Source organism: Anabrus simplex, chromosome 6 (assembly GCF_040414725.1).
Source record: "Anabrus simplex isolate iqAnaSimp1 chromosome 6, ASM4041472v1, whole genome shotgun sequence".
NCBI classification, from domain to species: Eukaryota; Metazoa; Arthropoda; class Insecta; order Orthoptera; family Tettigoniidae; genus Anabrus; species Anabrus simplex.
Window position 1 is genome coordinate 4,119,803 of NC_090270.1, and position 27,578 is coordinate 4,147,380.

Here is a 27,578-nt window from a genome sequence, read left to right on the forward strand (position 1 = left end):
GGAAAATATACAATATCTTTCAGAAGGAAAATAAGTAATACAGCATTAAAATATTATTTACTGTGCACTTGCGTAGTATTTTCACATTTTTTAGAATCGAGGGCTGTTTAATGAAATTTCTCACCGAATGAATTGGCTCTGTACCCATTAGTTTTAATTCTGGACATGGAGGGTTCGAACCCGACTGTTTGCAATCCTGAGAATAAGTTTCCCGTGGTTTCCCTTTTCACACCAGGCTGGACTCAGTGTGTGCTATACGATAAACGCACTGACAGGTCAGTGAGGGCACAGTTCTCAGCAGGATGGAACTGTCTAGTAAGAAGAAATCTAGATGAACACACTACTACAGGTGGGAGGTCTTCGCACACTGGTGTGTCATTTTGTTTATTCCTTTCCATCATGTGCTTCCAGGAGGTTAAATAAAGTGTAACTTGTGATTTCTAATAAACTAAGCATCATTCCATTTATTTTACACTGATAGTTTTGTTTACAGTCAGATATAATATTTTATTTCCCCTTGCTCCTCATGTATTCTTCTCTAATTTTCTCTCGTTCTTCAGGCACCGGCAGGTAAGGATAGATACCCTTCGATCTTCGGTCAGATCGTACTCTGTTCTGAGGAAGAATGTTACAATAAATAACATGCACTATCTATTTAGGGGAGAGATCTGAAACATTCAATTACTATAATGCATATTCCTTAAACACGCTACAGCATCTTCCTTCACCATGAAGAAAGGAATGTTATTCTCGTAAGGATCCTCTATTATTATTATTCTACAAATCTCAAACAAGAATATTTACTCCCCTGATGCAAAGTAATTTATTGGTTTGAAGATTACACTGCAGCATAACTGAACTATCCATTAACTTTTTAACTACCAACTCCTTCCACATTTGGCAATCAAACACCACATTACAGCCAAAACTGGTTAGAATGTTCTTGTGGGGACTGCAAAAAATGTCAAAATTGGAATGTGCTAAAAAATTAAAAACAATATTGCTGTTAAATTTATGTTTAGGTTTGAATTTAAAAATAAAAACAAGAGTTAATAATTAATTAAAAAAATAACACACTTTCAGAACACCAGCATAGTAAATCATCAAGGATGACGCGAACTACACACGTTGCATACACAAGTTTCATGTGTGGATTAGCATCCACTTCCTCAATAAACTGTCTAGCTTGCCTCTTCTCCACAACCACTATGCGCAAGTACACAATTCACTTACCAACGCGTCAGACAAGCTACTGCTGCGTGATCCAAACCACCACAAAGACTGGCTCGGGACTGACCTTCCCTGCAACCAAACTCCGGTATCGTGAAATTAAGTTCTCTGCCAAATCCTTATCCAAGCCGGTTGTTGCCGACTCATCGTGCGCGCAACGTGTCTGGGAACGTTAATTTAAATTTCTTATGGTGGAAGTTGCGAACGTACCAAAGTGTGACGTAAATGCACTATCCTGGTTTCCTTAGCATATATTTAATAGACCATGGCCTGGGACTTTGGAATAATGGCGTAACAACCAGGAAAAAACACTAGAGAGGGACCAACGTCTTAACCAGTTTCGACTGTATTTCACGATGTACTATGGTAGACCTTTAAAGACATCACTTTGTTTCTATCTAAAGTGTAGCCTTCATACCATCATTTTCATTTATGGAATATGTGAACAATTCAGTTTATATCCACAAATATTTATTCTTAGTCTAGCCATTAGTGAGTGACGTTTTGAAGGTCAGGCAGGTTCTTTATTCCCCGAACATAGTGGGTTCGACCCCCACTGTTGGCAGCCCTGAAGATAGCTTCCTATTTTCGCACCAGGCAAATGCTGGGGCTGAACCTTATGGCTACGCTGCTTCCTTTCCACTCCTAACCTTTTCCTATCCCATCGTCATCATAAGACCTGTCAGTGTCGGTGTGACGTAAAACAAGTTGTATATTAAAATTTAAAAAAAAAAAACACTTTTCATTAGAGTTCTTATAGTGTAACGTGAAGTTGTATAAACCCTCAGTTTCCTAGGTAGATGCACCAATAGCTGACACTCTTTACATAATCCAGAAGGGGGGGAAAAAAAAAAATCTAAACAAGTCACACATCTTTATGTACCATCAGACAGATCTGTGCCCAATAAGATGCAAAAAAAAAAAAAAATATATATATATATATATTCAAGTCATCAATAATTATCCCTTAAAATTAATTTTTAAAACTTGTGTTTTTGTACCTGTACCTGACAGGTCATTTTTTCTCATCTCCTAATGCTGACACAGCATATTGTATGATATAACAACATAAATTACCCTTTCATCAACTACCCATTGTTTATAAGTTAGAGCCTAAACATTACAGATATCCTCTAGATTATAAGAGGATACTGTACTTCTCCCTAGCCTTGTACAGAAAGCAATTTTTAGTACCCCTTATTTTGAAGCTGCAATATTTAGTGGTATTCTTCATTTTACCTCATCGAATGCAGCAGCCATATATGACTGTGGGTACTTTTAGAAATTTACTTTGTTGAGGGTCTATTTTATATCACCACATGAAAGATAGGTGTGATTAAATTTTTATAATATACACACCGTGTATCAGCTTTGGGTTAAGGTTTATATCTAGCCAGTATGTATGTACGTACGTCCAACCTTTGTCCGGTTTTTCTATGGGGTCGAGTATGAAGAAAGATGAATGTTTGTAGCGAGTTTTTACGACTGGAAGCCCTTCCTGACGTCAATCTCATATGAGGAGTTATTGAGATGAATGAACTGATATACGATAGTAGGAAGGAAGAAGGCACATAGCCTACAGCAGGGTCGGCCAACTGGCTGGTGTGTGATGTAAGAGAGACCGTGTGACGTCGAGGAGCCCATGTGATGTAAGAGTGCAGAAAGTGGGGAACCGCTGTTGTAGAGTGCAATGAAGAGACAGCCTCACTTTGTAGTAAACATGTGAAGTGCCATACATGCTGGTAGCTACGGCTTTTATAGACACTTTTCACAAAAAGCCACACAAATCCTTCTTATTTACAAATTTATCTCTTAGTTCTCTATCACACTGTAAATCTAATAAATCTAATTGTAGGTCTAGATCAACGTTATCTGCAACAACTGAAAATGGCGTGGCTAAAAGTTGAATATAAGTTTCCAGACACTCCAAATTGTTAAATCTAGGATCAAATTCCGAATAAAGGTTTTTTATGATTTTGACATAAGTTACCTATCAATATCCTCAGCCGTATGGTGTTAGTGGTACAGTACAGTACAGTACAGTACATACGTATGGACGAACCGGGCACATCACGGTGCGAAGAGCTATTTACGCCTCTGATCCTTTTATCTTTATGGGAAGATACGATTGCTAAACTAAATATTTAGTTTGTAGAAAAGAGCTACAGTATGTAAAACCATATAATTTACAATGTCACAACAATTTGTATCACGCTGCAGATTATGATCAGTATCAAGGCGAGGAAGGGGTACGTGTAATTACAGAACTAAAAGGTAATTAAATAACCATGTCGAGCATTCGATCAGTGAGTCAGCAGTTCAACTGAGTTATAAAATTTCATATTTAATAGCAAAGAAACTTAAACTGTTCAGTGGTGGTGAATTCGTAAAAGAATGTTTAATTCTAGCAGGTGAGGAATTTTGTCTAAATATCATTCAAGAGTTCGAAGTTACCAGCTTGTCTGCGCACATAGTGTCGACAAAAATTCAAGACCTATCTGATGATAAGAACTGACAAAAAGCTTCCGGGCATACTCCTTAGCAATTGACCAGGGCAGAGATATTTCTGACACGGCCCAGCTAGCCGTTTTCATACGAGGGGTTGACAAAAACTTTACAATTTGGGAGGAAATACTGGATTTAGTGCCTATGAAGAATACCAGGAAAGGCATCGACATTTTCAACTGCATTGTAAGTGTTGATGAAAATGCTTCTTTGCCATGGAACAAACTAGTTTCAATAGCAACGGATGGTGCACCATGGCTCATAATATTAAAAAAAAAAAAGTTTCCCTGATTGCATAGGTTTGCAGGGAGAATGTTGAGTATTTTCGGTTCCACGTATGCCTGTGAACGAATCCTTTCTATTTTAAATCAACAAAACCAAAACATCGAAGCCAGTTGTCAGATCACGATTTGAAGTGTGCTCTTAAACTTAGTGTTTCCTCAAACATTAACTCCAAATATTGCAAAACTAGTGAACGAAACAAGACTACAAAAATCAAAGAAACCCACGAGTGGCAACTGAGTATCGATATCATGAGATAAAATGTATGTTTTGAGTTTACAGATTACTCTCTGTACTATTTTTGTTGTAAAACTGTGCTGTTTGTTACTATTAGCACTATTTTTTTTTTTTCACAGTGGGCGATATTGTAAAACAGCAATTTTGTGTTCAATATAAGTTCCGACGATTTGCCGAAAAAAGCAAGTTTACCCCCTGCGGATGGGGAACACACATGTGGAATACACCCGTTGTATCCCCTGCCTGCCATAAGAGGCGACTAAAAGGGGCGACCAAGGGATGATTGGATTACAACCATGAAACTACTTGTGATTAGTACCACAACGCAGGGAACACCATGGGTCGCTAGTACTTGCGCGTAGTACCGCTATGTTAGGTACCAAATAGGTTTGCGATTAGTTGCAATCAGGAGCACCGTGCGATCAGGCTTTTACGGAACCTGTGATTAGTAGCACTATATGAGCGACACCAGGCTTCTGGCTTGCCTATGATTAGTACCCACTATATAAGGAACACCATGGGATAGTACGAGTCCCTGTGGTTACGTGATGAAAACTGTTACCGTGTTTTGGTGGTAGGTAGAGGTAAAAGAAGGTGCGGGCGTGAATGAGTCTCAAACTACGGAATCAAAGTTAATGTAAAATTTAACAAGGTTATATTTTCTTTTCAAAAACAAAGAAATAACAAGTATGGCAGGTACAAAGTAGCAAATCAAAGGGGAGTCACAATATTCACATAATTTGGGCTTCGAGCCCCGAAAACACAATGCTTGGGCAATCAGCCCAGTTTTACCTCCAAAACACAAGTTTCAACAGAGGGGCAGAAAACCCCATTCATACCTCGGAGCCCTTGCTCCAAATTACACCGATAAGCCTCCACGAGGCATACCACAATTGATTTTTAAAAGAGCCACACGCTCTCAAATTTAAGCCTTCTCCCAGGCCACACCAAACTCAACCTTCAAGTTGTCCTCAACGGACCTAAACACAGGGGTAAAATACCCAATCTACCGAGGTCTAGGAAATTTAAAAAAAAGGGTTAATTAAATGACCTCTAAGGTAACAATTTGAGAGGAGGCGAACTTGCACTCCTAATACACTTTGTCTTTAAGACCTATTTTGGCTCTTAGGCCACTGATGCAAGGGCTAATTCCATACTACAGAGGTGACTTAAAAAAGAAATATTTACATTACATTACGGAAGAATTGATTGAGAAAATAAGTTCACCTCAAGACAATGTGAGTGGGAGCTCGAGAGGGTTAGCACTCTCTATCCCAGTATGTCGCTTTACAAGAGAATAGAAGAAAAGAGAAGTTACATTTTAGGAAAAGGTTACATAGGGGAACGCTTAGAACCCGCCCCGAAAGTTAAACTGCTGAGCTAGCAAAGAAAGAATTTATTAATCGGCCATTACCTTATTGTTGACCGCTGCCGAGGAAAGAGGCGCTTCCCGCCTCCTGCTATGTACTTAATACACTGAAAGATGGAACAGAAGTGGCCCGGAGACCCTAAAATCAGCAGTTTAAATACTCTCGCAGAAAGTTCTAGGCGTTAGGGGAAAGAAAACACCCTCCCACAAAGATTTTATTGGGTAGGACCCCGCAACAGATTCAAGTTGGGGAAAGATACACCAGATTGGTCAGAAATTAATTGAAAAAATTCGTGATTGGATACATTCAAAACAAGGGGAAGAAAGGGGTAAATATTGCCAACTTAAACAATGACAGAAAGAAATTTAACAAAGAACAAACTCCTGAAATTAAATTTTCTCCAACAAAATAGTTCTTTGACTCCGCACTAGGGTGCACTATTGTTGATCTTCAGTAGTGTCCTCTAGAAGAGAAAGTTCACACTTCTTAATACAAGCAAGACAAAAGTACGTCGAAAATGACACAGTTCACAAACTCAAAAATTTCCAGGTAGTGACATCTTCAGAGAAATTTGGAAATTAAGACCGTAGATAAAGTTCAGACTTCCTCCAGAAGAGGAGTTTCAACTGGCGCAACTTTTAAATAAACGGTGTGGAGGTGTACCGCCCGGTACAAAAACCATAGGTTTGCGTTGCCTGTAAATGGCGCCGCTATGTGTGAAACATCATAGGTCTGTATTACATGTACGAATTTCATTACCTGTGAGTAGTACCATAATGTGTGGAATACTGCGAGTCTACGATACTTTTGATTAGTACCGCAACATGTCAAATACCATGGTTGTACTTTCCAAGCAATAAGTACCATTATGAGAGGCTGATGACCTATATTTTGGACCCCTTTAGCTTGCAAGCATCGTTGATTCAATATTGAGATATAGAAGCAGTCCCTTGGTCAGTATTACTATTGTTTTCTGTCAGTTTCTGAGACTGAGGCATTTCGGGTCGGCTCCACTGATTGTTTTAACTTCATATCCATCCGTTCATTTTTTGTCCTCACGCTTTGAATTCTGGTCAGTGGAGGATTTTGGATTTTTATTTTGTCATTGTATTTCGTCTCATTTTGTACCATCAGGGGCTGATGACCCTTAAAACAACAAGCAACATCAAAAAGCAAGTTTAGTTTGTATATGTAGAAATAAAGTTGCTTTATAACTTTTATGCTACTTCATAACAAAGTTACGATACAATAAATTATGTGGAGAGAAATATGTACTACACATAACCGCATTGTACTACCTGCAGCCCTTGGGCCTCCCCCAAGGAATGACGTTGTGTTTCCCCTCGCCCCTCTAGCCTTCACTTCTCAGTTACAGTACTAAGTACTTCGTTTCGCTGCCCGAGCAGTGTGTGACGTGTTACCTGGCATCACACGTACACGCAGTTGGCTGACCCTGGCCTATAGCATCAACAGAGTCATGTGCCCACACTCCACATGAACACTGGGGAGACGTTTGGAATGCAACCACCCTGCCGCTAACAGGACTCGATCCAGGTAACCACAGAGCTAGTACAAACTGAATGTTTCCAATCTGAAACAGACCAAACTAATTTTTTCTCCCTAAGCTGACACAAGCATTAGGTATAGGTATATGATGTACTAATAGCTCACCCTCCATAATTTATAACTTTCACTTCAGCCACCATACAGAATTCATACACATTCATTAAACATACCATCAAGCATTGATTTTACTTTCAGAACCCCATAAAATATCTTATTTACTTGTGCTAACCTCCTTACAAAAAATGATAAAGTTCCCTCCAAACTTTGTTGCTCCCCTTCGTACAAAGGACTTTCAGATCTAGATCATAACTTTAATTACTGCCAACTCATTTTTTCTTCCAAAGAGAAACATTTAAACTACAAACTGACACAAAAAGAAATGAAGTATGAGTGGAGATATTCTCATTCCTTTATATCTTAAGCTTAGCTGTCAGCAATAGGTGCATCGACCTTACTTCTGGTTGAGCCATTTCTGCATGCATTATTTGACCTCCCTTGGTCATTTTTTGTTGTTGTGGGTTACAGAATACATCCCCTTCTATTGTTCCTATCCTGTCTCTATGATAAACACGCCACTTCCATATCATCACTTTTCAGCCATGATTCAACATCTATTACAATATCTGCAAAATATACGAGTATATCATCTTTGCGCCTGCAAAACTGCTATGTGAAATATTTGGGCTTAGAACTTCTGCCGGTGTCAATTAAGGTTCAATAATGTGCGAACAACTCTTGATGACGTCCTGCGGGTCAGCATTTCTCCCAAAATATTATCACAAAGCAGTTTTCACAGGTGCAATGATATCTATTTAATTACTATGTTTTTTTAACAATAATAATACAGTTTAACAAGTTGAACAGTAATAAATTTTTATGTCATCTTTCCTTGACTTCCAGCTTCATTGCCGCTCCCTAATCCACCCTGTTTTCCCGAATATAAATCACTACTACTCTTCTAAAGAAACCCCCTAGTTTATACGTACAATTGTGCTTCAAGTGAAGACCATCTGAACATACACCGAGTGGCCTATCCCGTTAGAGCGTGTTGGATAGCTGCAGCGTACCTGAGCAGTCCGTCAGACACACCAGTTCAACTTCATGTCTGTACAAAGGGCACTAGGAAAGTTTTGCAATATGCAAAAATGGTTGGCTGGACACCCATGTTATGGTGAGGGATGAAAAGAAGGGTGAAATCCGGTATAGGAGAGACAGCAAGGCGCAACCTTTACACCAGTTGTTACCAAGCAGTGGGATTGAAAGCAAGTTAAGATGTCATGTGGTCTAAAGGTGAACATCGCGCAATTATCCGCTACAATTTTGCACGTGGATTAACTGTTGACCAGTGCCTGGAAGAAATTACTCCTGTGCTGGGGAAAGACTGTCCACATCGGACAACAATTTTCCGCTGGTACAAGGAGTTCCAGAGGGGAAATTTTTGGGTTGAAGACGATCCTCGTTCTGGGTGACCATCTGAATCAGTGACTGAGGAAAACATTGAAGCTGTGAGGAAAATGTTGCAGCAAGAGAGGCGGTTGACATATTGGCAGGTACAACAGACCCTCCACATCCCCGCACCAGCTATTCATTCCGTTCTACACGACCATCTCCATGTTAGAAAGGTTTGTTCCCTTTGGGTGCCCCATTCACTTTCAGAGGAACAAGGGGCACATCGAGGGGGGAAATGGTGCCGAAAAATGCTAAAACAGTTTGAAAATGGGACTTCGCGTAATGTCAGTAGCATTGTTACAGGTGACGAAACTTGGCTTTATTATTACGATGTCCCAACAAAATCCCAGAACAAGGTGTGGCTGTTTGTAGTTGAGTGTACTCCTGTGACTGTGCGAAAGTGAAGGTCAGTGAAGAAAAGGATGATTGCAGTATTCTTCACTAAACAGGGCATCCTGACTCAGGTTGTGCTAGAAACACAAAGGACAGTTACTGCGAAGTGGTACAATGAGACTTGTCTGCCTCAGGTCATCCAGGCTCTCAAGCAGCTCCGTCCAAGGTCACGGCTCAACACTTGGCTCTTGCATCACGACAATGCTCCAGCACATCGTGCTAATGTAACAATGGATTTTCTTGTCAGATCAGGTTTTACTGTGCTTGATCACCCTCCATACTGTCATGATCTTGCCGCATGTGACTTCGCACTCTTCCCAGAAAAGAAGATGAAGCTGAAAGGGCAGCGTTTTGTATTCGATGAGGAGCTTCTGGCAGCATGGGAACAAAAGTGTGAAAATGTAACCGAAGAAAAGTGGTAGAGTTGGTTCTGTGACTGGTTTCGATGTATGGAGAAGTGTGTTGAGTGTGGTGGAAACTATTTTGAAAAAGTCTAAAGCGTTCACTAACATTCCCAAACTTTCCTAGTGCCCTTTGTATTGCACTTTAACAGATACACAACTAAGTATTTTTTTATTTTCCACCTTGTCGATACATTAGTTGCTTAAGGCAACTTATTGGTTAAAAGTGGTACATGTTTCGTATTTTAGTAACATACATTGATAGTTTATCAATACATGAATTTTTCATCTAAACAGTGTTATGTGGCTGATACATGAAACATGTACCACTTTTAACAAATAAGTTGCCTTAAGCAACCAATCTATCGACAAGGTGGAAAATAAAAAATTGTTGTGAACAGACAGCAGTGTCTTGAAGATGACAACATTGTGAACATTGCCTGCTTTCTCCAGCAAGTCAGTGCTTGTTCTACATCTGACATTTAAGATTTACTTCTTTGCCTGAGGTCCTAATTCAACTTAAAGACATCATATTGTGCCAAGAGATCATGAATGAAAACCTACAACCTGTTTACCAGTCATTGACCAGGTCAGGGATGAAATGAATGAAGTCCCATCTTGCGGTGAGGAAAGGAATTGTGCCGGCTGCCGAGGCTTGTCGCACACCTCTGGGGCAATGATTAATGACTGACACCCCGTGGTGTAGGGGTAGCGCGCTTGTCTCTCGCCCGGAGGCCCCTGGTTCGATTCCTGGCCAGGTCAGGGATTTTTCTCTCGACCTGAGGGCTGGTTCGAGGAATTAGAATTGAGGAGCTATCTGATGGTGAAGTGGCGGCCCCGGTCTCAAAAGCCCAGAATAATGGCAGAGCGGATGCATCGTGATGACCACACGACCCCCCGTAATCTGCGGGCCTTCGGGCTGAGCAAGCCAAGCCCCTTTCAAGGGCGTTAAGTGCTGTGGGGTTTTATATGAAATGAAATGATAATGGAGAGTGTTGCTGGAATGAAAGATGACAGGGAAAACCGGAGTACCTGGAGGAAAACCTGTCCTGCCTCCGCTTTCTTTGTCCAGCACAAATTCATATGGGGTGACCGGGATTTGAACCATGGAACCCAGCAGTGAGAGGCAGAAGCGCTGTCGCCTGAGGCACAGAGGCTTTGTGTCAAGAAGATCATAACTTTTTTTAAAAAATTATTACATATATTTCAAAGTTATAATTATTCCTACAACATTATCTTTGATTTACATACAGTATGTTTTAGTTAACACATGAGTTTCTTAATTTTTATTTAGCTTAAGATGGCCTTTAAGTGGCTGAAACTAGTCCCAGGACTTACGTAATATCATTTACTTGATAATATATTGTATTGAAAAGGTATCAATTTATTCTTATAATTGCACTTCAATACGGAACAAAAATGAAATTTATAGCTTATAATTAAGCAATCCATTCATGCCTGATTGTTGCCAACCCAAAAGCATACCGCACGAACTTATGCACTGACCCAGTATTTACACTGTTTACGCCCACATTGGAGCAGTGGCGGCTGGTGGTTTAAAAGTTCAGTGGTGCACAGTTACAGACTAATTTTCAAATCCAGATACTTTTTATTATTATTTTTATTATTAAAAATAAAACGAACATTTTACATTTCAAAATATTTTTTCATTCATGAACTCTTTTACCAAACTGAAATGAAACGCTTTCAGGTATTGAAAAAAATTCCTTTTGTAATGTATCTGGTTTCAAAATTAAATGTGTACAAATAAATAAATAAAAAGTCACAACTCACCTACTTATACAGGAAATGTGCCCTCCTCTCCTTACATCCGGCAAACTTATCAATAACTTTTGCATTAAAGTCACTGATTCTCATTACAAATACTCACTCTATTGAAAGCATTGCCAGAGCTGACAACCTGTCTTGCGACACTGTGTTCTCAGAAATGTTTTCATTCTACAAAGGGCACCAGGAAAATTTTTGCAATGTTAGTGAACGCTTTAAACCTTTTCAAAATAATTTCCACCACACTCAACACACTTCACACTTCTCCATACATCGAAACCAGTCACTGAACCAACTCTGCCACTTATATTTTCACACTCTTGATCCCATGCTGCCAGAAGCTCCTCATCGAATACAAAACGCCGCCCTTTCAGCTTCATCTTCTTTTTGGGAAGAGTGCGAAGTCACACAAGATCAGGACTGTATGGAGGGTGATCAAACACAGTTAACTCTGATCTGGCAAGAAAATCCATTGTTACATTAGCACGATGTGCTGGAGCATTGTCATGATACAAGAGCCAAGTGTTGAGCCGTGACCTTGGACGGAGCTGCTTGAGAGCCTGGATGACCTGAGGCAGACACGTCTCACTGTACTACTTTGCAGTAACTGTCCTTTGTGTTTCTAGCACAACCCGAGTCAGGATGCCCCGTTTAGTGAAGAATACTGCAATCATCGTTCTCTTCACTAACCTTCACTTTCGCACAGTCACTTTCAGATCTAGATCATCTTCAAACAGCCACACCTTGTTCTGGGATTTTGTTGGGACATCGTAATAATAAAGCCAAGTTTCGTCACCTGCAAACGATGCTACTGACGTTACGCAAAGTCCCATTTTCGAACTGTTTTAGCATTTTTTTGGCACCATTTTACTCGATGTGCCCTTTGTTCCTCTGAAAGTGAATGGGGCACCCAAAGGGAACAAACCTTTCTAACATGGAGATGGTCGTGTAGAACTGAATGAATAGCTGGTGCAGGGATGTGGAGGGTCTCTTGTACCTGCCGATATGTCAACCGCCTCTCTTGCTGCAACATTTTCCTCAGTCACTGATTCAGACGATCGCCCAGAATGAGGATTGTCTTCAACCCCAAAATTTCCCCTCTGGAACTCTATGTACCTGTGGAAAATTGTTGTCCAATGTCTTTCTCCAACACAGGAGTCATTTCCTCCAGGCACTGGTCAACAGTTAATCCACGAGCAAAATTGTAGCGGATAATTGTGCGATATTCACCTTTAGACCACACTGACATCTTAACTTGCTTTCAATCCCACTGCTTGGTAACAACTGGTGTGAAAGTCACGCCTTGCTGTCTTCTAGACCGGTTTTCACCCCTCTTTTCATCCCTCACCATAACAGGGGTGTCCAGCCAACCATTGTGTATTGCAAAACTTTCCGAGTGCCCTTTGTATTTAGAGTAGAGAAGCATCGTTTTGCTTCTGCAGTAGGTTAACAGCATTTTCAACAATTTAACACTTTCATTAAATGTACCAAACAAATTATTGTCTGTAATGAAGTCCATTAAACATGTATTTCGGAACTCCTCTCTATTGTAGATTACAGACAGTTCCGTACAAAGTTTGCTCTCATTAATGAGTGGATAGGATTTTACTGCAGCTTTCAGAGACTCTTCTGGGAACTTCCTGTCATATTCAGAACATTGTTCAGAGTGAAACAAAGTTGCAGCTACAAGGTGTCCTGTGAAGCTAAACCTGTCACTGGCTTCCCTTAGAATAGCATCACACACTTCAGATGCCTCCCTTTCCATACAGTGCTCTTCACTTCTCTTTTCTGACTGTTCCTGTGGCTTCTTATCTTCCACACCGTTTCTAACTTTTTCTATTTCTCTATCAAATGCCTTTAGCTGAGCCAGAACAAGAGGTGGATTACAATCACACTTCTGCAGTTGATTGTACAAAATGTCTACATGAGGCATTCATTATCTTGTGAAAGAAAGAGCCAGTATATAAAATCATCTTTCAAAGGCTCTAATATATCCAGAAGCTTGAACAAGTGTGTTGTTACTAATCTGACATCTCCTTCAAATAACTTTCAAGCATTCAATCAGGTCTTCCCTGTATTCAAAAACAGTATTAACAGTCTTGGAATGAAAATTTCACCGCGCTGGAACCAAACGTGGCCAGCATTTGTACACAACTTTATCAAGAATGGCAGTTCTTTGAGGAGAATTTGAGAAAAAGGTTTATAGTCCTTGAAGGTTTGCAAAAAATATCTGCACATTTTTGTTTATTGATGCTGCATTCAACATAATCAAATTAAGTTGATGAGCATGGCAATGTATGCAAGAAGCAGCAGGATACCTTTCTTTGACAATTGCCTGGACACCACGTTTTGTGCCTCCCATGACAGATGCATTGGGCATCCTTGGAGATGAGAATCAAGACATTATGGTCGCAGACCGTGATTCTGAATCATGACCAATAGGTCGAATGAAACTCCAAACTCTTTCTACAGGTAGATACCTGTAGATAATAACCATCTGAAATATTGTCACAAAGTCACTGGTTTCATCAGATATGACAGCCGTGAACTTTGGTTATTTCCTCTTGACACACCTAATATACACTGAAGAATTTCATTCTGAATAGTTTTAGAGGTGCCCTTAAAAACCATCGCCTTTTCTAAGTGGCCCGTCAAAACACTATCAAGCTCACCACTGAAATTAATCAAGCCACGAAAAACACCAGGATCCTGTGATGTGCCTGATTCATCATAGCCCCTCAACGCTAACTAAAATGAGCCACAAAATCTTACACAGTTTATTACAATATTCAGGACAGACCTGTTCTGTGTAACCCTGTCAGTCATTATGTAACTGGGTGTTCCTTCTGTAAGCAGTATCCATCTGTGCAGCTATATTAACATTTCCATAGATGGCTAAACTTATCGAGTTCTTCATATGAGATGAAGATTAGTGTTTTTCAACACGATCGCAAAGATGTTGTATGTCCCTCATACCTTGCATTACTGACCTCACACCCACATGACTAGTCACGTTTCTTGTAAATCTCAGGATTGAAGTTCCTATTTTACTATGTTTTGTCTTGATCGTTTGCATTATATGAATGTTTGGCGTTGGCCTATCCATTCGTTTCACCTCGGACTTTTCTTCAGCAGCCCATTGCAGAAACGGCCTAGAAATTAAAGACTGCACCAAATTCATGCATGATCTGGCAAAATACCACTAACTGATAAAAACGCACAATAAAAAAAACACACGCGATGACATGAATGTTTACACAAGGAAATCAATAAGCTTGTATGCACATAAAGTTCAAGACTATACTGAAAGAAATGGCGGTTTATATTTTTGAATTTAAAGCCATTAGTTATATATCCAGCAGATGAATTTTCATCCAATGCCGCTAGATGACATCCGTGTTCTATAATAGACTCTCACATTGAGCAGCAATGGTCTCTAGTGACTTTGATAGTAATTGGTTACGTAGGAGGAGCCAGGTTGATAAACTAGAATCAGTCAATACTGATCAGCATTTAGGGCAGCTGTCCAGGTGGCAGATTCCCTATCTGTTGCTTTCCTACCCTTTTTTTAAATGATTTCAAAGAAATTGGAAATTTAGTGAACATCTCCCTTGGTAATTTACTCCAATCCCCAACTCCCCTTTCTATAAATGAATATTTGCCCCAATATGTCCTCTTGAATTCCAACTTTATCTTCATATTGTGATCTTTCCCTTTTTTTTTGGGTATTTTCAGCCTGTAGTCAACTTTAAGGTCAAGATCCAGGACCTTATTTAATATAGTATTTTATATAGTATGAAATATGGACGTTAATATTACACAGTAATAACCTCTTAAAATAAACATGCCACAATAATATTTTAAAAAATGTGAATACTACACAAATGTAAGTGACATAAATTAATGGTATTTTAACACAAATTAAAACTTGTCAGTTCTATTCTATCGAATTTTAAAAAATGTCCAAAACTAAAATGGATCTTCTTCATCCAACTTGAGGATCATTAGGATGACAATGGTCTTAGGTAAAGAATATATTCACACGGGGGCTCATTTGACCCTACATATATTATTTACTTAATCTTGACGAAACCAATTTGGATTTTGGAAACCATTCGTGATTGATAACACATTCCCTGTCCCTTCACTATTGGTATTTCGTCTCTGGGTTTTCCAAATCCGTACGTTCCTCATCGCCAGATGTTTCATTCCAGGCCCGTGTCTATGTCATACACCTGTCTATGTCATATGTTACGTACACGTGTTATATGACCCTCTTAGACTGATTCTGATGGTTCCGTCAGCTTCTGCATCGAACGCTAGCGCTATACGGCGTCCGATGAGCCATTTGGTGACAAATGAACGCACTATTTCCACTTCTATTATAACGTCTAAATTCAAACGTTCATTGTTTAAGAAGCCTTTCTCATGGAGAGTCAAGATTTTCTTCTGATGACGCAGAGCACAATTCTCTGCGAAACGTAAAGAATTTCACGTCATTTTCTTGACACAGCATATGCCCAATAGCCTATATCATGTCTATAAGTACGGGCTGTGAAAGCATCAATGGCAACATTAAAAACCTCTATGGGGAGGATACTTTTAAGAAGGCTTCAAAATTCTTCTTTATGCTTTCTGCTGAGATGCAGGGACCATAACATCATTCCCAACTGTGTGAAGCTGAAGCACACAAATACACCGAAGGCCAGGAGAATATATAAACACTCCAGCAAGGCTCCTGTGATCGAGACAGTGCATTACACTCATAACGAACTGGACTCAATCTCCCGAGAGTTGTTTCATTTACACCTGCTGAACGAAAATTCAACCAGGTGTCATTCAGACAGAAATCGAAGTTCCTACGACTAGCTCAGAAACAGGCTATCTCTCGCACAAACCCGGATGCTAGTAAAACTGTCGTCAATCTTTCCAAGAAGTCCTTGGACAAGAACCAGACGGCAGTTCTAGCTAGGGGTCTTAATTTCGCTATCGCTCCCTCTAAAATTCTCACTGAGGAGTTAATTACTTCCATTCCGGAAGCCATCTACTAACTACCCATGGATAAGGCTGAGGAGTTAAGACAGAAATGCGTGAGACTCATAAGGTCCGCTGTTGTACCCGTGCCCAATTTAACAAGAGGCGAGAGGAGAGCTCTGAAGGAACTTGGAGATGATTTTGAATTGACCATTCTCTCAGCTGATAAGGGTAATACGACAGTGGTTATGGACACTGACGAGTATAAGAATAAGATCTCGGCTACATTGTCAGAGCCTGTTTACAGACTGAGCTCGTGTGACTCCACCACTCGTGTGTCCAATGCCACCGTGAAGCTCTTAAGGCAATCTTCAATTCCAAAAAAGGAGGCTAAACATCTGTCCTCAGGGCAGAGTATATGGACTGCCTAAGATCCATAAAGATGATGTTCCCCTCAGACCTATTGTTAGTGCAATAGGTTCACCTATGTATACTCTGGCTAAATACCTAAGCAAATTGCTTCAGCCACACATACGTCAGGGACTCTCGGTATTTCGCCAAAACGCTGTCAACCATAATCTGTCAACCTAATGCACTTTTGGTGAGTTTTGATGATGATGGTGATGATGCTTGTTGTTTTAAGGGGCCTAATATCTAGGTCATCGGCCCCTGATGGTACGAAATGAAATGACAAATTAAAAGTTTTAAATCATCCACTGAGCAAAATAAAAATGGCATGAATGAATGGATGGATATGAATTTAAAACTATCAGTGGATCCTACCCAAAAACTACCATAAAAAATAGTATTACTGACCAAGAGACCACTTCTAAAGCACAACCCTGAATCGAGGATGCTTGTTGTCTAAAGGGGTCCAAAATACAGGTCAACGGCCCCGCATAATGGTACTTATCGCTAGTAAAGAAGAACCATGGTATTTGTCTTGGGGTACTAATCAAAAGTAGCGTAGATCCATGGTGTTCCACACATGATGGTACTACTCACATGTATTGGATATCGTACAGGCAATGCAGACCCACGGTGCCGCTCATATAGTGGTACTAATCACAGGCAACGCCCAGACTCATGGTGTTGCTCACAAGGGTACGACTCACGGGTACTGGAAACCCAGTGACCCACTCTCTGCTGCTACTAATCACAAACTTATATTGTACCTAATATAGCGGTACTACTCGCAAGTACAGGCAACCCATGGTGTTCCGGCGTGATGGTACTAATCAAAAGTAGTTTCATGGTTCTAATACAATCATCCTTTGGTCGCCCCTTTTAGTCGCCTCTCACGACAGGCAGGAGATACCGTGGATGTATTCTTCATCTGCATCCCCCACCCACAGGGGGCAGACAGAGAAAAAGGAAGAAATAAGAAGGGATCCATCACTTCAAAAAATGAAGTAACGGACGAAGAAGGGCAAGGGCCACAAAGGGCGTGGAAATGAAAGACTCCCTAGTTCTCGAATGCTTTAATACCGTCGGGGTTAGAAAAGAACAGGAGTTGACTAAGGCAGGTCGGACAGGATAGATAAAAGTGAGAAGCGTGGCACAAGTAAGTGGAAGCAATGCCAGATCTCAGCTAAGGGCCCCGTGGTCGCCAAACCCACGCTCCCAAGTTGAGAGCCCCTTGTACCCCTTTTAGTCACCTCTTACAACAGGCAAGGGATATGACTCGGTCATGTCTCTCGCTGAACACCTGTTCCTTCAGGACATTACCAAGCTATTTTACCACTGCATGACTTCCAGCTATTTCTTGTGGGGTGGGTATTTTTACGAACAGACGGACGGAGTGGTGATGGGAAGTCCACTTTTGCCCGTAATGGCTAATTTCTTTATGGATCATTTTCAAAAGGAGGCTATTGCTTCGGCGCCCGTCAAACCTATGATATGATGGAGGTATGTTGATGATGCATTTGTGTTCTGGGCAGAAGGTCCTGAGAAACTTCTATTTCTAAACCACCTAAATCAGCAACATCCTTCACGTAAAATTCACTATGGAGATGGAGTCGGACGGATGCCTTCCTTTCTTGGATGTTCTAGTAAGAAAGAAACTGAACGGCTCCTTATAGACGGTATGTCTATTGTAAGCCTACACACACAAATCCACAAATCGCTATCTTCATGCAGATTCTCACCACCATCCAGCACAATAACAAGGCATTCTCACGACACTCGCCAAGAGGGCGAGACGAATTTGTGAGCCATCAAATATCCAGGTGGAGATGGGCACGCTCAAAGTCATGTTCAATGGTAATGGTTACAGCGATTTGCAGATTCATAGAGCCCTGCACCCCAGAGAAACGACCAAGCAAAGCTCACAGAAGGAAGAAGTGACGGGAACTGCCTACTTGCCTTACATAACACCACAGATCGAATTGCCAAGGTTCTCCGCAAACACAATATAAAAACCGTGTTTGACACCGCCACTAAAACTGCTCACAGTCTGAGTAAAACCAAGGACAAACTGTCCCCACTTTTACATCCTGGGTTATATGAAATTCCCTGTACTTGCGGTGAGGTATACATCGGCCAAACATGCCGGTCCAGTGGTACCTGTATCACAAGGAACATGAACGTAATATTTGTCTCAACCAGCCAGACAAATCAGCAATAGCCAAGCACATTCTATTGTCGTGTCATGATGTCATGTTACAAGATGCTCGAGCTCTTACCCACACTAGACACTACAGGTCCAGGATTATACAGGAAGCTGTGGAAATATGTAGTAATCCTAACAATTTCAACAGGGACACTGGCTATCAATTAAGTAATACCTGGTTGCCAGCCATTAAGGTTTTACGTAGTTAGTTCCCTTCCCTGTCCCTTCAATATTGTTATTATTTTCATCTCAGTGTTTTTCAAATTCGTATGTTCATCACCAGATGTTTCATTCCAGGCTTGTGTCTATGTCATATGTTACATACACATGTTATGTGACCCTCTTAATTCTGATGGCTCCGTCAGCTTGAGCTTCAAATGCTAGCGCTGTACTGCGTCCGGGCAGCCATCTGGTGACGAATGAATGTACCATTTCCATTATAAAGTCTAAATTCAAAAGTTCATTGTTTAAGAAGCCTTTCTCGTGGACAGTCGAGATTTTCTTCTGATGACGCAGAGCACAGTTATCTGTGAAACGTAAGGAATTTCACATTTTCTTGACACGGCATAAGGCCAAAAGCCTATATCATGTCTATAAATCTATATAAATTCATGTAGATTTAATCCACATGAAACATGGTAAATATTGAATAGGTGGTTTTATTAAATTTTCTTTAAGATATTTTTGCTGAGCACCTCGTCTTCTTTCTCCCAATTCTTCCCAGCCTTAACCTCGCAACATCTTTGTAACATTACTCTTTTGTCCTTAAAAAGATCAAAACCTACAGAAAATATTTCAAGAGTTGAACAGATAAGGACAAAGAACTCTATAAGTTGGCAAAAAAAAGAATCTAAGCAGGTTGCCAGAGCAGAAAGAGAAAAATGGTTAAATGAATGGAGTGATAAACTAAATGAAGATATAGATGGCAACAGAAAAATGCTGTATGGAATGATGAATAGGAGGGACAAAGAACAGACTAATCTGACTAGTGATAGTGGGTATCTCATTACAGATGACAGAGAGATTAAAGAAGAATTGGGGAATTATTTTGATAAGCTGTTAAATGTGAATGATATCACAAACATTCCATTAGATTAGTTCATGATGGAATGATATGGAACACGCGTGGAAGTAGATCAAAACAGGAAAATCTGTGTAGTGAAATGATCAGGTCTATGGGTAATGCAGGAAAGCAGTGGATGTATAGACTTTTTGACAAGATATGGAAGGATGGGCAGATACCAGCAGATTGGAAAAAGGTATCATCATTCCACTCTTTAGGAAAGGTGACAGGAATAAATGTTCCAATTACACAGGAATTACATTAACTTCCCAAGTGGGAAAGCTGTATGAAAGGATTTTAGAAAGGAAAATAAGACCATTGATAGAATTAAAGTTATCAGAGGAACAATATGGATTCCGGAAAGGCAGATCAACAGCTGATCTAATATTTGGACTGCGTCAGCTAATGGAAAAGTTTTATGAACATAATAAGGTCCTTTGGCTGGCCTTCGTGCATATCAAAAAGGAATTTGATGCTGTATGCAGGGACAAAGTCTGGGAAGTGCTGAGAAACAGTGGAATCAATAATGACATAATAAAATTGAGAATTTATATGAAGACATCAGTAGTCGTGTCAAAACACCATCAGGAATGACGGAACCCTTTAGAATAACTACGGGCCTAAGACAAGGTGGAATTCTGTCAGCTCTTCTCTTAATGAATGAGATTCAACAACAACTATGCTATTTGCTGATGATATCTGTATGTGGGGAGATTCCAAAGAGGAACTTCAGGATCAGATCAATGCATGGACAGTAACAGCTAAAGGGTACGGCCTAAGATTCAGTCAGGAAAAAATTGAAGTGTTGGTTATGCAGAGAAATGGTCAACCTGAAGGTTACATTGAAATAGAGGGTAAACAACTCAAGATGTCCAACAAATTCAAATATCTAGGAAGCATGACATCAGCAACAGGCTCCCTTACCAGCAGGATTCAAACTGGAGGAACATTCTATAGAATTGTTCGAGACCTAATATGGAACCCAAAAGTGCCAATGAAATGCAAGCGAGCAATTTATCCAATTTTGGCATATGGGAGTGAGACCTGGACCATGAGGAGAAAGGATGAAGCAAGGATTCAGGCAGCTGAAATGAGATTCGCCCGAGCGATGGTTAGCACAACAAGACGAGATAAAATACGTAATGAGAACATCAGAGACATGGCTGAGGTTGGCAGAATGCAGGATAACATAACTCTGTATAGACTGAAATGGTATGGTCACATGCGAAGGATGGATCCTGTATGCATACCCAGAAAAATGTATGATCTGCAGTTAAAATATTCAAGACCAAGAGGGCGGCCAAGAATGCGATATAAAGACATGGTGAAGAACGACATTCAGCAACGAGGTGGGGACTGGGACAACATTGAAGAAGGAGAAAAGTACAAAGACAGAAGTTGGTGGAGGGGCTTCATTCGCCGACCCATCGTATAGATGGAACGACATGGGATATGTACGTATTCTTTTGTCAGAAATCACCCAGAACAAATCGAGCAACCTCCATTTAACCAATATATAAGAAGCCACGGCTATCTTTTCCTCTCCTTGCGCACCCCTCTAGCAGCCTTGGTTTCATCCTACCCCAGGTTGACTTTCGCTGCAAAATTTTCGGCTCTTGCAGTGAACATCTAAGAGTATTGACTTGAAAAGTCTCCTGTAGCCAATATTTGCTCTTTCAACCTCTTGAAAGGTTTGTCTTGTTGAATGAAAATGCAGTAGTTGAGTAATCTAAATTATAAAACTTTACCTAAAATAAAATTTTAAAAAATAATGGGGGGTAGCGCAAACCTGCAACCATATGGAGAAACCATCCCTCCATTGGAGCACCAAAACCAAAACTTACATACAACAAAGTCTTCAAAGAATAAGTTCAGCTTTTAACAACTTTTCCCGTTCCAAAACTTCTTCATTCTGGATGATCTTGCGGCCCGTTCTTCTGCAAATATAACATACAGCTTATGCTGCAATATTTTTTGTGTACTTGTGTATTTGTTATTTAGAATCTGTTTTCTTCTCTATTTTCAATTTGATCTTTGGTAATTTTCAATTCACTTAAATCCATTTGGCTATCTAAACTTTGAGATTTGTTTGTAAACAAGATGGCTGCCAGTAAACAACTGAAATTTACTGATTTATAACCCCTTTTAGAAAGTAATGTTTAGTAGGAATGTCATTTTTTCAGTGAAATTAGTAGTAATATTAGTAATAGTGTGAGCAGTGCTCCTGAAGAACAAAAATAGATGTGGAAACTGAAGAAGTGCAAGAAGACTGTGTAACAGCTCAGCAGTACAGACCCGTGATGATAATAAAATAAATTGTTTTTAATGTATTCCTTGTTTCGCATTTCGTGGTATGAAAGCAATTTATTTTCATGTATATTAAAATCCTTAATAGTCTTATAAGAAATTTCTCACGATACGAAGGGACACTACACATCCTCCGTTACGTTGCACCGACACAGATAGGTCTTATTGCGACGGTGGGATAGGAAAGGCCTAGGAAGTGGAAGGAAGAGTCCGTGGCCTTAATTAAGGTACAGCCCCGGCATTTGCCTGGTGAAAATGGGAAACCACGGAAAACCATCTTCAGGGCTGCCGAGAGTGGGGCTCGAACCCACTATCTCCCGATTACTGGATACTGGCTGCACTTAAGCGACTGCACCTATCGAGCTCGGTCCTCCAAAATAATCCCAGCCCCAATGCAGTTTCAATTCAATAAATATGCAGGGCCCAATCGGTTAACAGTCAGTGGACATAATTTTTACCAGCACACAATTAAACAACAACGGGGATAATGCATCTCCCAGTCGAAGACCATTATGAATTTCAAATGGCTCACAGATTTCATTTCTGAACCTAATTCTAGATTTTGTATTTCCAAGAGTGACCGCAATAAGGTTAACAAGTTTCCGATGTAAACCAAATTCAGTAAGAATATGCAATAACGATTCACGATGGATGTTATCATAAGCTTTTTGAAAATCAACGAAAGTGATCACTAAATTTTTGCTCCTAATTCTTTGATGTTTTATAATCCATTTGAGACTGATAATTTGATCTGGACAGCCTCATCCTGGACCACCCTGATATTCACCCAATTCACTATCAAGTTAATAAATTCTGGAATATATAATCTTAGAAAAAAATCTTATACTGTAAGTGAAATCCAGAAAAAAAAAAATTCCTTGATAATTACTAGAATCTGATCCATCGCCCGTTTTGTGTACTGGGTGTATAACTGCAACATTTCATTCTTCAGGCAATTTTTCGGTATTCCACATGTCAATGAGATGTTTATGCAAATTTCGAATAGTCTGTTCATTTGCATTCTTCTAAAGTTCTGCTACTAGTTGATTCTCTCCTGCCGCTTTAAAATGTTAAACGAATCAATAGCTGCACGTACTTCATCGTAAACCAGTGGTATGATCTTTTCCAGATGTGTTTTATTTCTGGGTACAGATCAATTTCAAAATAATCTTCAGGTTCATCAGTATTACATAGTGTTTTGAAGCATTCAGCCAAAATTATTGCATTGTCATAATTGTTATGGGCTACCTTTCTGTTCGTATGCTTCATCAGAAGAGTAGAGGGAGTATAATTTGTTTGGTATTGTTTAAATTTCCTATAATACTCTTGTTTTATGGCGATTAAAAGCTTCATCAATAGATTTTAATGTTTCCTTCTGATGGTTCCTTTTAACCCTCTGATTCTTTGGCCATTAATCATCCAGCTTTGAATCGTCTAGCATTGATTAATTCTTCCCTAGAACTTTCAGGTTTTTTGTTGCTGGTCATTCAACCATATCACATATATCAGAATATTAAGGAAAGTGTTAGTCGCTTAGCAACCTGCTAAGTACAGAATGTGTTGTGGGTTAGGGTAAGCCTTCGCCTGCAATTTTTTTTGCTAGCGGCTTTATGTCGCACCGACACAGATAGGTCTTATGGCGACGATGGGATAGGAAAGACCTAGGAGTTGGAAGGAAGCGGCCGTGGCCTTAATTAAGGTACAGCCCCAGCATTTGCCTGGTGTGAAAATGGGAAACCACGGAAAACCATCTTCAGGGCTGCCGATAGTGGGATTCGAACCTACTATCTCCCGGATGCAAGCTCACAGCCGCGCGCCTCTACGCGCACGGCCAACTCGCCCGGTCGCCTGCAATTACTGGAGTGATCATTTAATGATTACTCAAAGGAGACCTATCAATGTCTCGTGATTCACCGGCGGGCAATTCCGGAGAGAAAACAAAAATGAAGCAAATCTGTTGAGTAGAACGGACAGACGGATTTTCCAAAGCTGTTTTTAGGAAACTCTTTTAATATACAGATTATCAAAAGACATTAGCAGGTTATCAGAATATTTTTGTTCAAAACACTATAGCAAAATAATAAAAAAACAGCAGCCCTTGCAATGCACAAAATAATCTCACCCAAAATTCTTTGCATCCCTTGTAGTTAGCAAATTGTAAAGAGCATTTCTCTCTGTCGTATCCATTGTCACTCAGGCACTTGTAAGACATTTCTTGCTCCTAGAAATGAAAACATTAATTACACACTTGATTAATGCATTAATGGTATAATAAAAAAAAAAAAAAAAAAAAAAGCAAAAAACTGAAGACATTAACCTTTATACAGGGATTATTATATTCACTCTTAAGTTGAGACGTCCGTAACATATGTTCCTGTCTTTCTTGATCAGTTTTCGACTTTCCAAAACCAGTAGTAGTTTCGTGCATATTCAATTTTTGATGCTAGGAAAAAAGAGTATAAGTGAAAATGAAATAAGTAGCCTACTTCTCATCTTTGGATAAAACAGTCCTTCATGGCACTGGGATTTCTAATCACATGGATATAACTCAGGAATTCATGCTAACTGTTAGCAAAAAATAGTAAAGGCCCGTTGCCCACTGGTGCAACGCAATGATCCGACTTTCCCTGTTAACTTTAAAGATAAAAATTTCATTGTTCCGTATTGAAATTATTAACATTAAAAATTAAATAATTGAAGTTCAACCAATTCAATACATAAAATAAAGAAATGTAGTAATTACATTCTTATTTAAATGGGACCGGTTTCGACCTTAGTCCAGGTCATCATCAGCCGTAAAAACAAGTAAAAATTAAATAACTGGAAAGGAGGTTCAACCTATTCAATACTCAAAAGAAAGAAACGTAGCAATCACATTTCTATTTAAATGGGACCGGTTTCGACCTTAGTCTAGGTCATCATCAGCCATAAAAAACATGTAAAATGTTTATGAATGTTGGAGGTCAGTTTTTCACTCTGTTAGGCACAAAGACACGACATCACATTCTGTTCTGCACAAAGTCACAACATTAATAATCAACTTGCGAAGATCAAAAAGGCTTGAATTCGCAGACGAACAGATCTGTAGAAGAAAGCCGCCAGCTCCCGGTGACTACGCGGCACACTCAAGGTCACGCGCTGCGGCCAAACACCAAAGTAGAGTGGAGAACGTTTCGAAGGTCCAGAACCTGTCACGGCTGCGGGAAGCCAAGTACGTATATAAAAATATACGATGCCAATTAGTATAACCGAATGAGCACCCGTACTCCAGCTAAGATCTTGGTAAACAGTTGACTTGAAAAAACAATTGTAGAGAGAAGAAAAAAATGTAGTAAAAAGCGCAATATCGGAAAACAAATGAAAACTTATATGCACAGTGCGCTATTTAAAAAAAAAAAAAAAAAAAAAAAATTTTTAGGTTATGATTGAAGTAGTCAAAGTTGGCGCAAGACACATTTTTTTTTTTGAAAGAGGAGAATAAATTAAACGAGGAAGAGTGATAGTGAAATAAGAGAAAGAATAAAAGAAATTGAAGTTAGATGGTAATGAGGAAAGATAAGATAGGGAAATGAAGGAGGGGTAGTTTAAGGTGGGTTAGGAGGGTGGGTTATTGGAGGTAGAAAATGTGGGTGGGAACTATGTAAGACATGGAAAATAGAATTGGGGTTTTGGAATTTGGAATTTTTGAGAAGAAGAATTAGGAAATCAAAAAGGATATTGGGTTTTTCAGAAATGTCGTTTAAATTGAAATTAGGGTTGAAGTACTGGTCAAGGTGGATAAAGCAATTTTCAGTAATGTTTAAGAGGGGGCCTTTGTTAATGATTTTAAGTATGTTTATGTCATTGTCAATACTGGTGAAACTATGTTTGGAGTCTTGTATGTGCTGTCCTATGGCAGAGAATCTGTTGTATTTAATGGCGTTGACATGTTCAGAGTACCTGATATTGAAGTTGCGGCCAGTTTGTCCAACGTAGGAGGAACTGCAGTTGTTGCATTTAAATCTGTATACACCAGATTTAGAAAAGGCATTAGACTTATTTAGAGATTTAGAGTTGTGTAAGATATCAAGACTTCTATTGTTAGTTCTAAAAGAAATTTTCATATTATGTTTTTTAAAGATATTAGTTATTTTATAAGCATCCTGAGTAAAAGTGAAAGTGGAAAAAGCAGTTGGTTTTGTTGTGTCTTTAGATAAAGTGGTTTTTGGACGGTGTTTGAATTTGTTGATGATGCGGTTAATGAAGGAGTTGTTAAAGCCATTAAATTTAGCAATGTTGCGGATGGTGTTTAATTCATTATTTAAATCTTTTTTGGACATAGGGGTGTTGAAGGCACGAAAAATTAAGCTGTTATAAGTAGCACGTTTATGAGCTTGGGGGTGTGAAGAATCTTGTCTTATTGTAGTTGCTGTTTGGGTTGGTTTTCTGAAAATTTTGTAAGATAAAGAAGAAGGATGTCTAGTAATAGTTAGGTCTAGAAAATTAAGAGTTTGGTTGTGTTCTGATTCGAGGGTGAATTTAATGTTAGAGTCTAAGTTGTTGAGATGAAGAAGTGTAGAGGCTGCGTTGGTTGATTCCTCATTTAATATTACCAATGTGTCGTCGACATATCTCGCCCAAAAGAGGATGTTGGAGAAATTATTATTATTATTAATTCTTGTGTTTTCTAAGAAGTCGAGGTAAATTTCAGCAAGAATGCCAGAAGCAGGTGAGCCCATAGCCAAGCCATCTTGTTGATAAATGGTGTTGTCAAAGGTAAAATAATTATTGTTGAGAACTAATTTTAAAATAGACATGAAGTCTTGAATTTCAAGTTTACTTAGGTTACTGAATTTGTTTAGGTTGTTGTTTATAATGGGGAATAATTTTGGAATTGGAATACTAGGGTACATGTTGACAATGTCAAAAGAATGGAGAGAAAAATTTGGTTGGATTTCAAAATTTTTTAATTTGTTGATTAGATCAGAAGTGTTTTTGATAGATTTGTTGGATAAAAATCGATAATTTTTTAGTAAAAATGTTTGGATGAATTTAGAAGTGTTGTATAGGGGACTGGGTCTGTAATTGATAATTGGACGGATAGGAATGTTAGTTTTGTGAATTTTAGGGAGGGCTTTGGCAGTGGGTAGTCCAGGGTTCATGTTTATTAGTTTAGTTTTTTCTTGATCTGTGAGGAGAAAGGAAACGTTTTTTAAAGTATGTTTGAGTAGGCGTTGGATTTTTGTGGTTGGGTCTTTTTTTATTATAGAAAAAGAAGGGTCACTGAAAAAGTTTTTGGTTTTATCTAAGTAGTCAGTTTTATCCATTATGACAGTAGTGTTGCCTTTATCAGATTTGGTGATAATGAGATTATTGTCATTGATTTTCTTTTTAAGATCTGAAATGGTTTTATTATCTTTAAT

At 39.3% G+C, this 27,578-nt stretch overlaps 1 protein-coding gene across 6 annotated transcripts in view; it reads right to left on the minus strand.

Annotated features, from left to right (window-relative positions):
• Nucleotides 1-450: 450 nt before the first annotated feature.
• LOC136875408 (coiled-coil-helix-coiled-coil-helix domain-containing protein 7) overlaps nt 451-27,578 on the minus strand; it is a 66,437-nt gene continuing 39,309 nt past the window's right edge. For all 6 annotated transcript variants that reach the window (XM_067148959.2, XM_067148957.2, XM_067148960.2 and 3 more), the window contains exons 2-4: nt 24,494-24,619; nt 24,299-24,397; nt 451-615 (exon numbers count right to left, since the gene is read on the minus strand). In XM_067148959.2, coding sequence (XP_067005060.2) covers nt 508-615; nt 24,299-24,397; nt 24,494-24,619 — 333 coding nt within the window. In that variant the 3' untranslated portion in view covers nt 451-507. The remainder of the gene's footprint in view (nt 616-24,298; nt 24,398-24,493; nt 24,620-27,578) is intronic.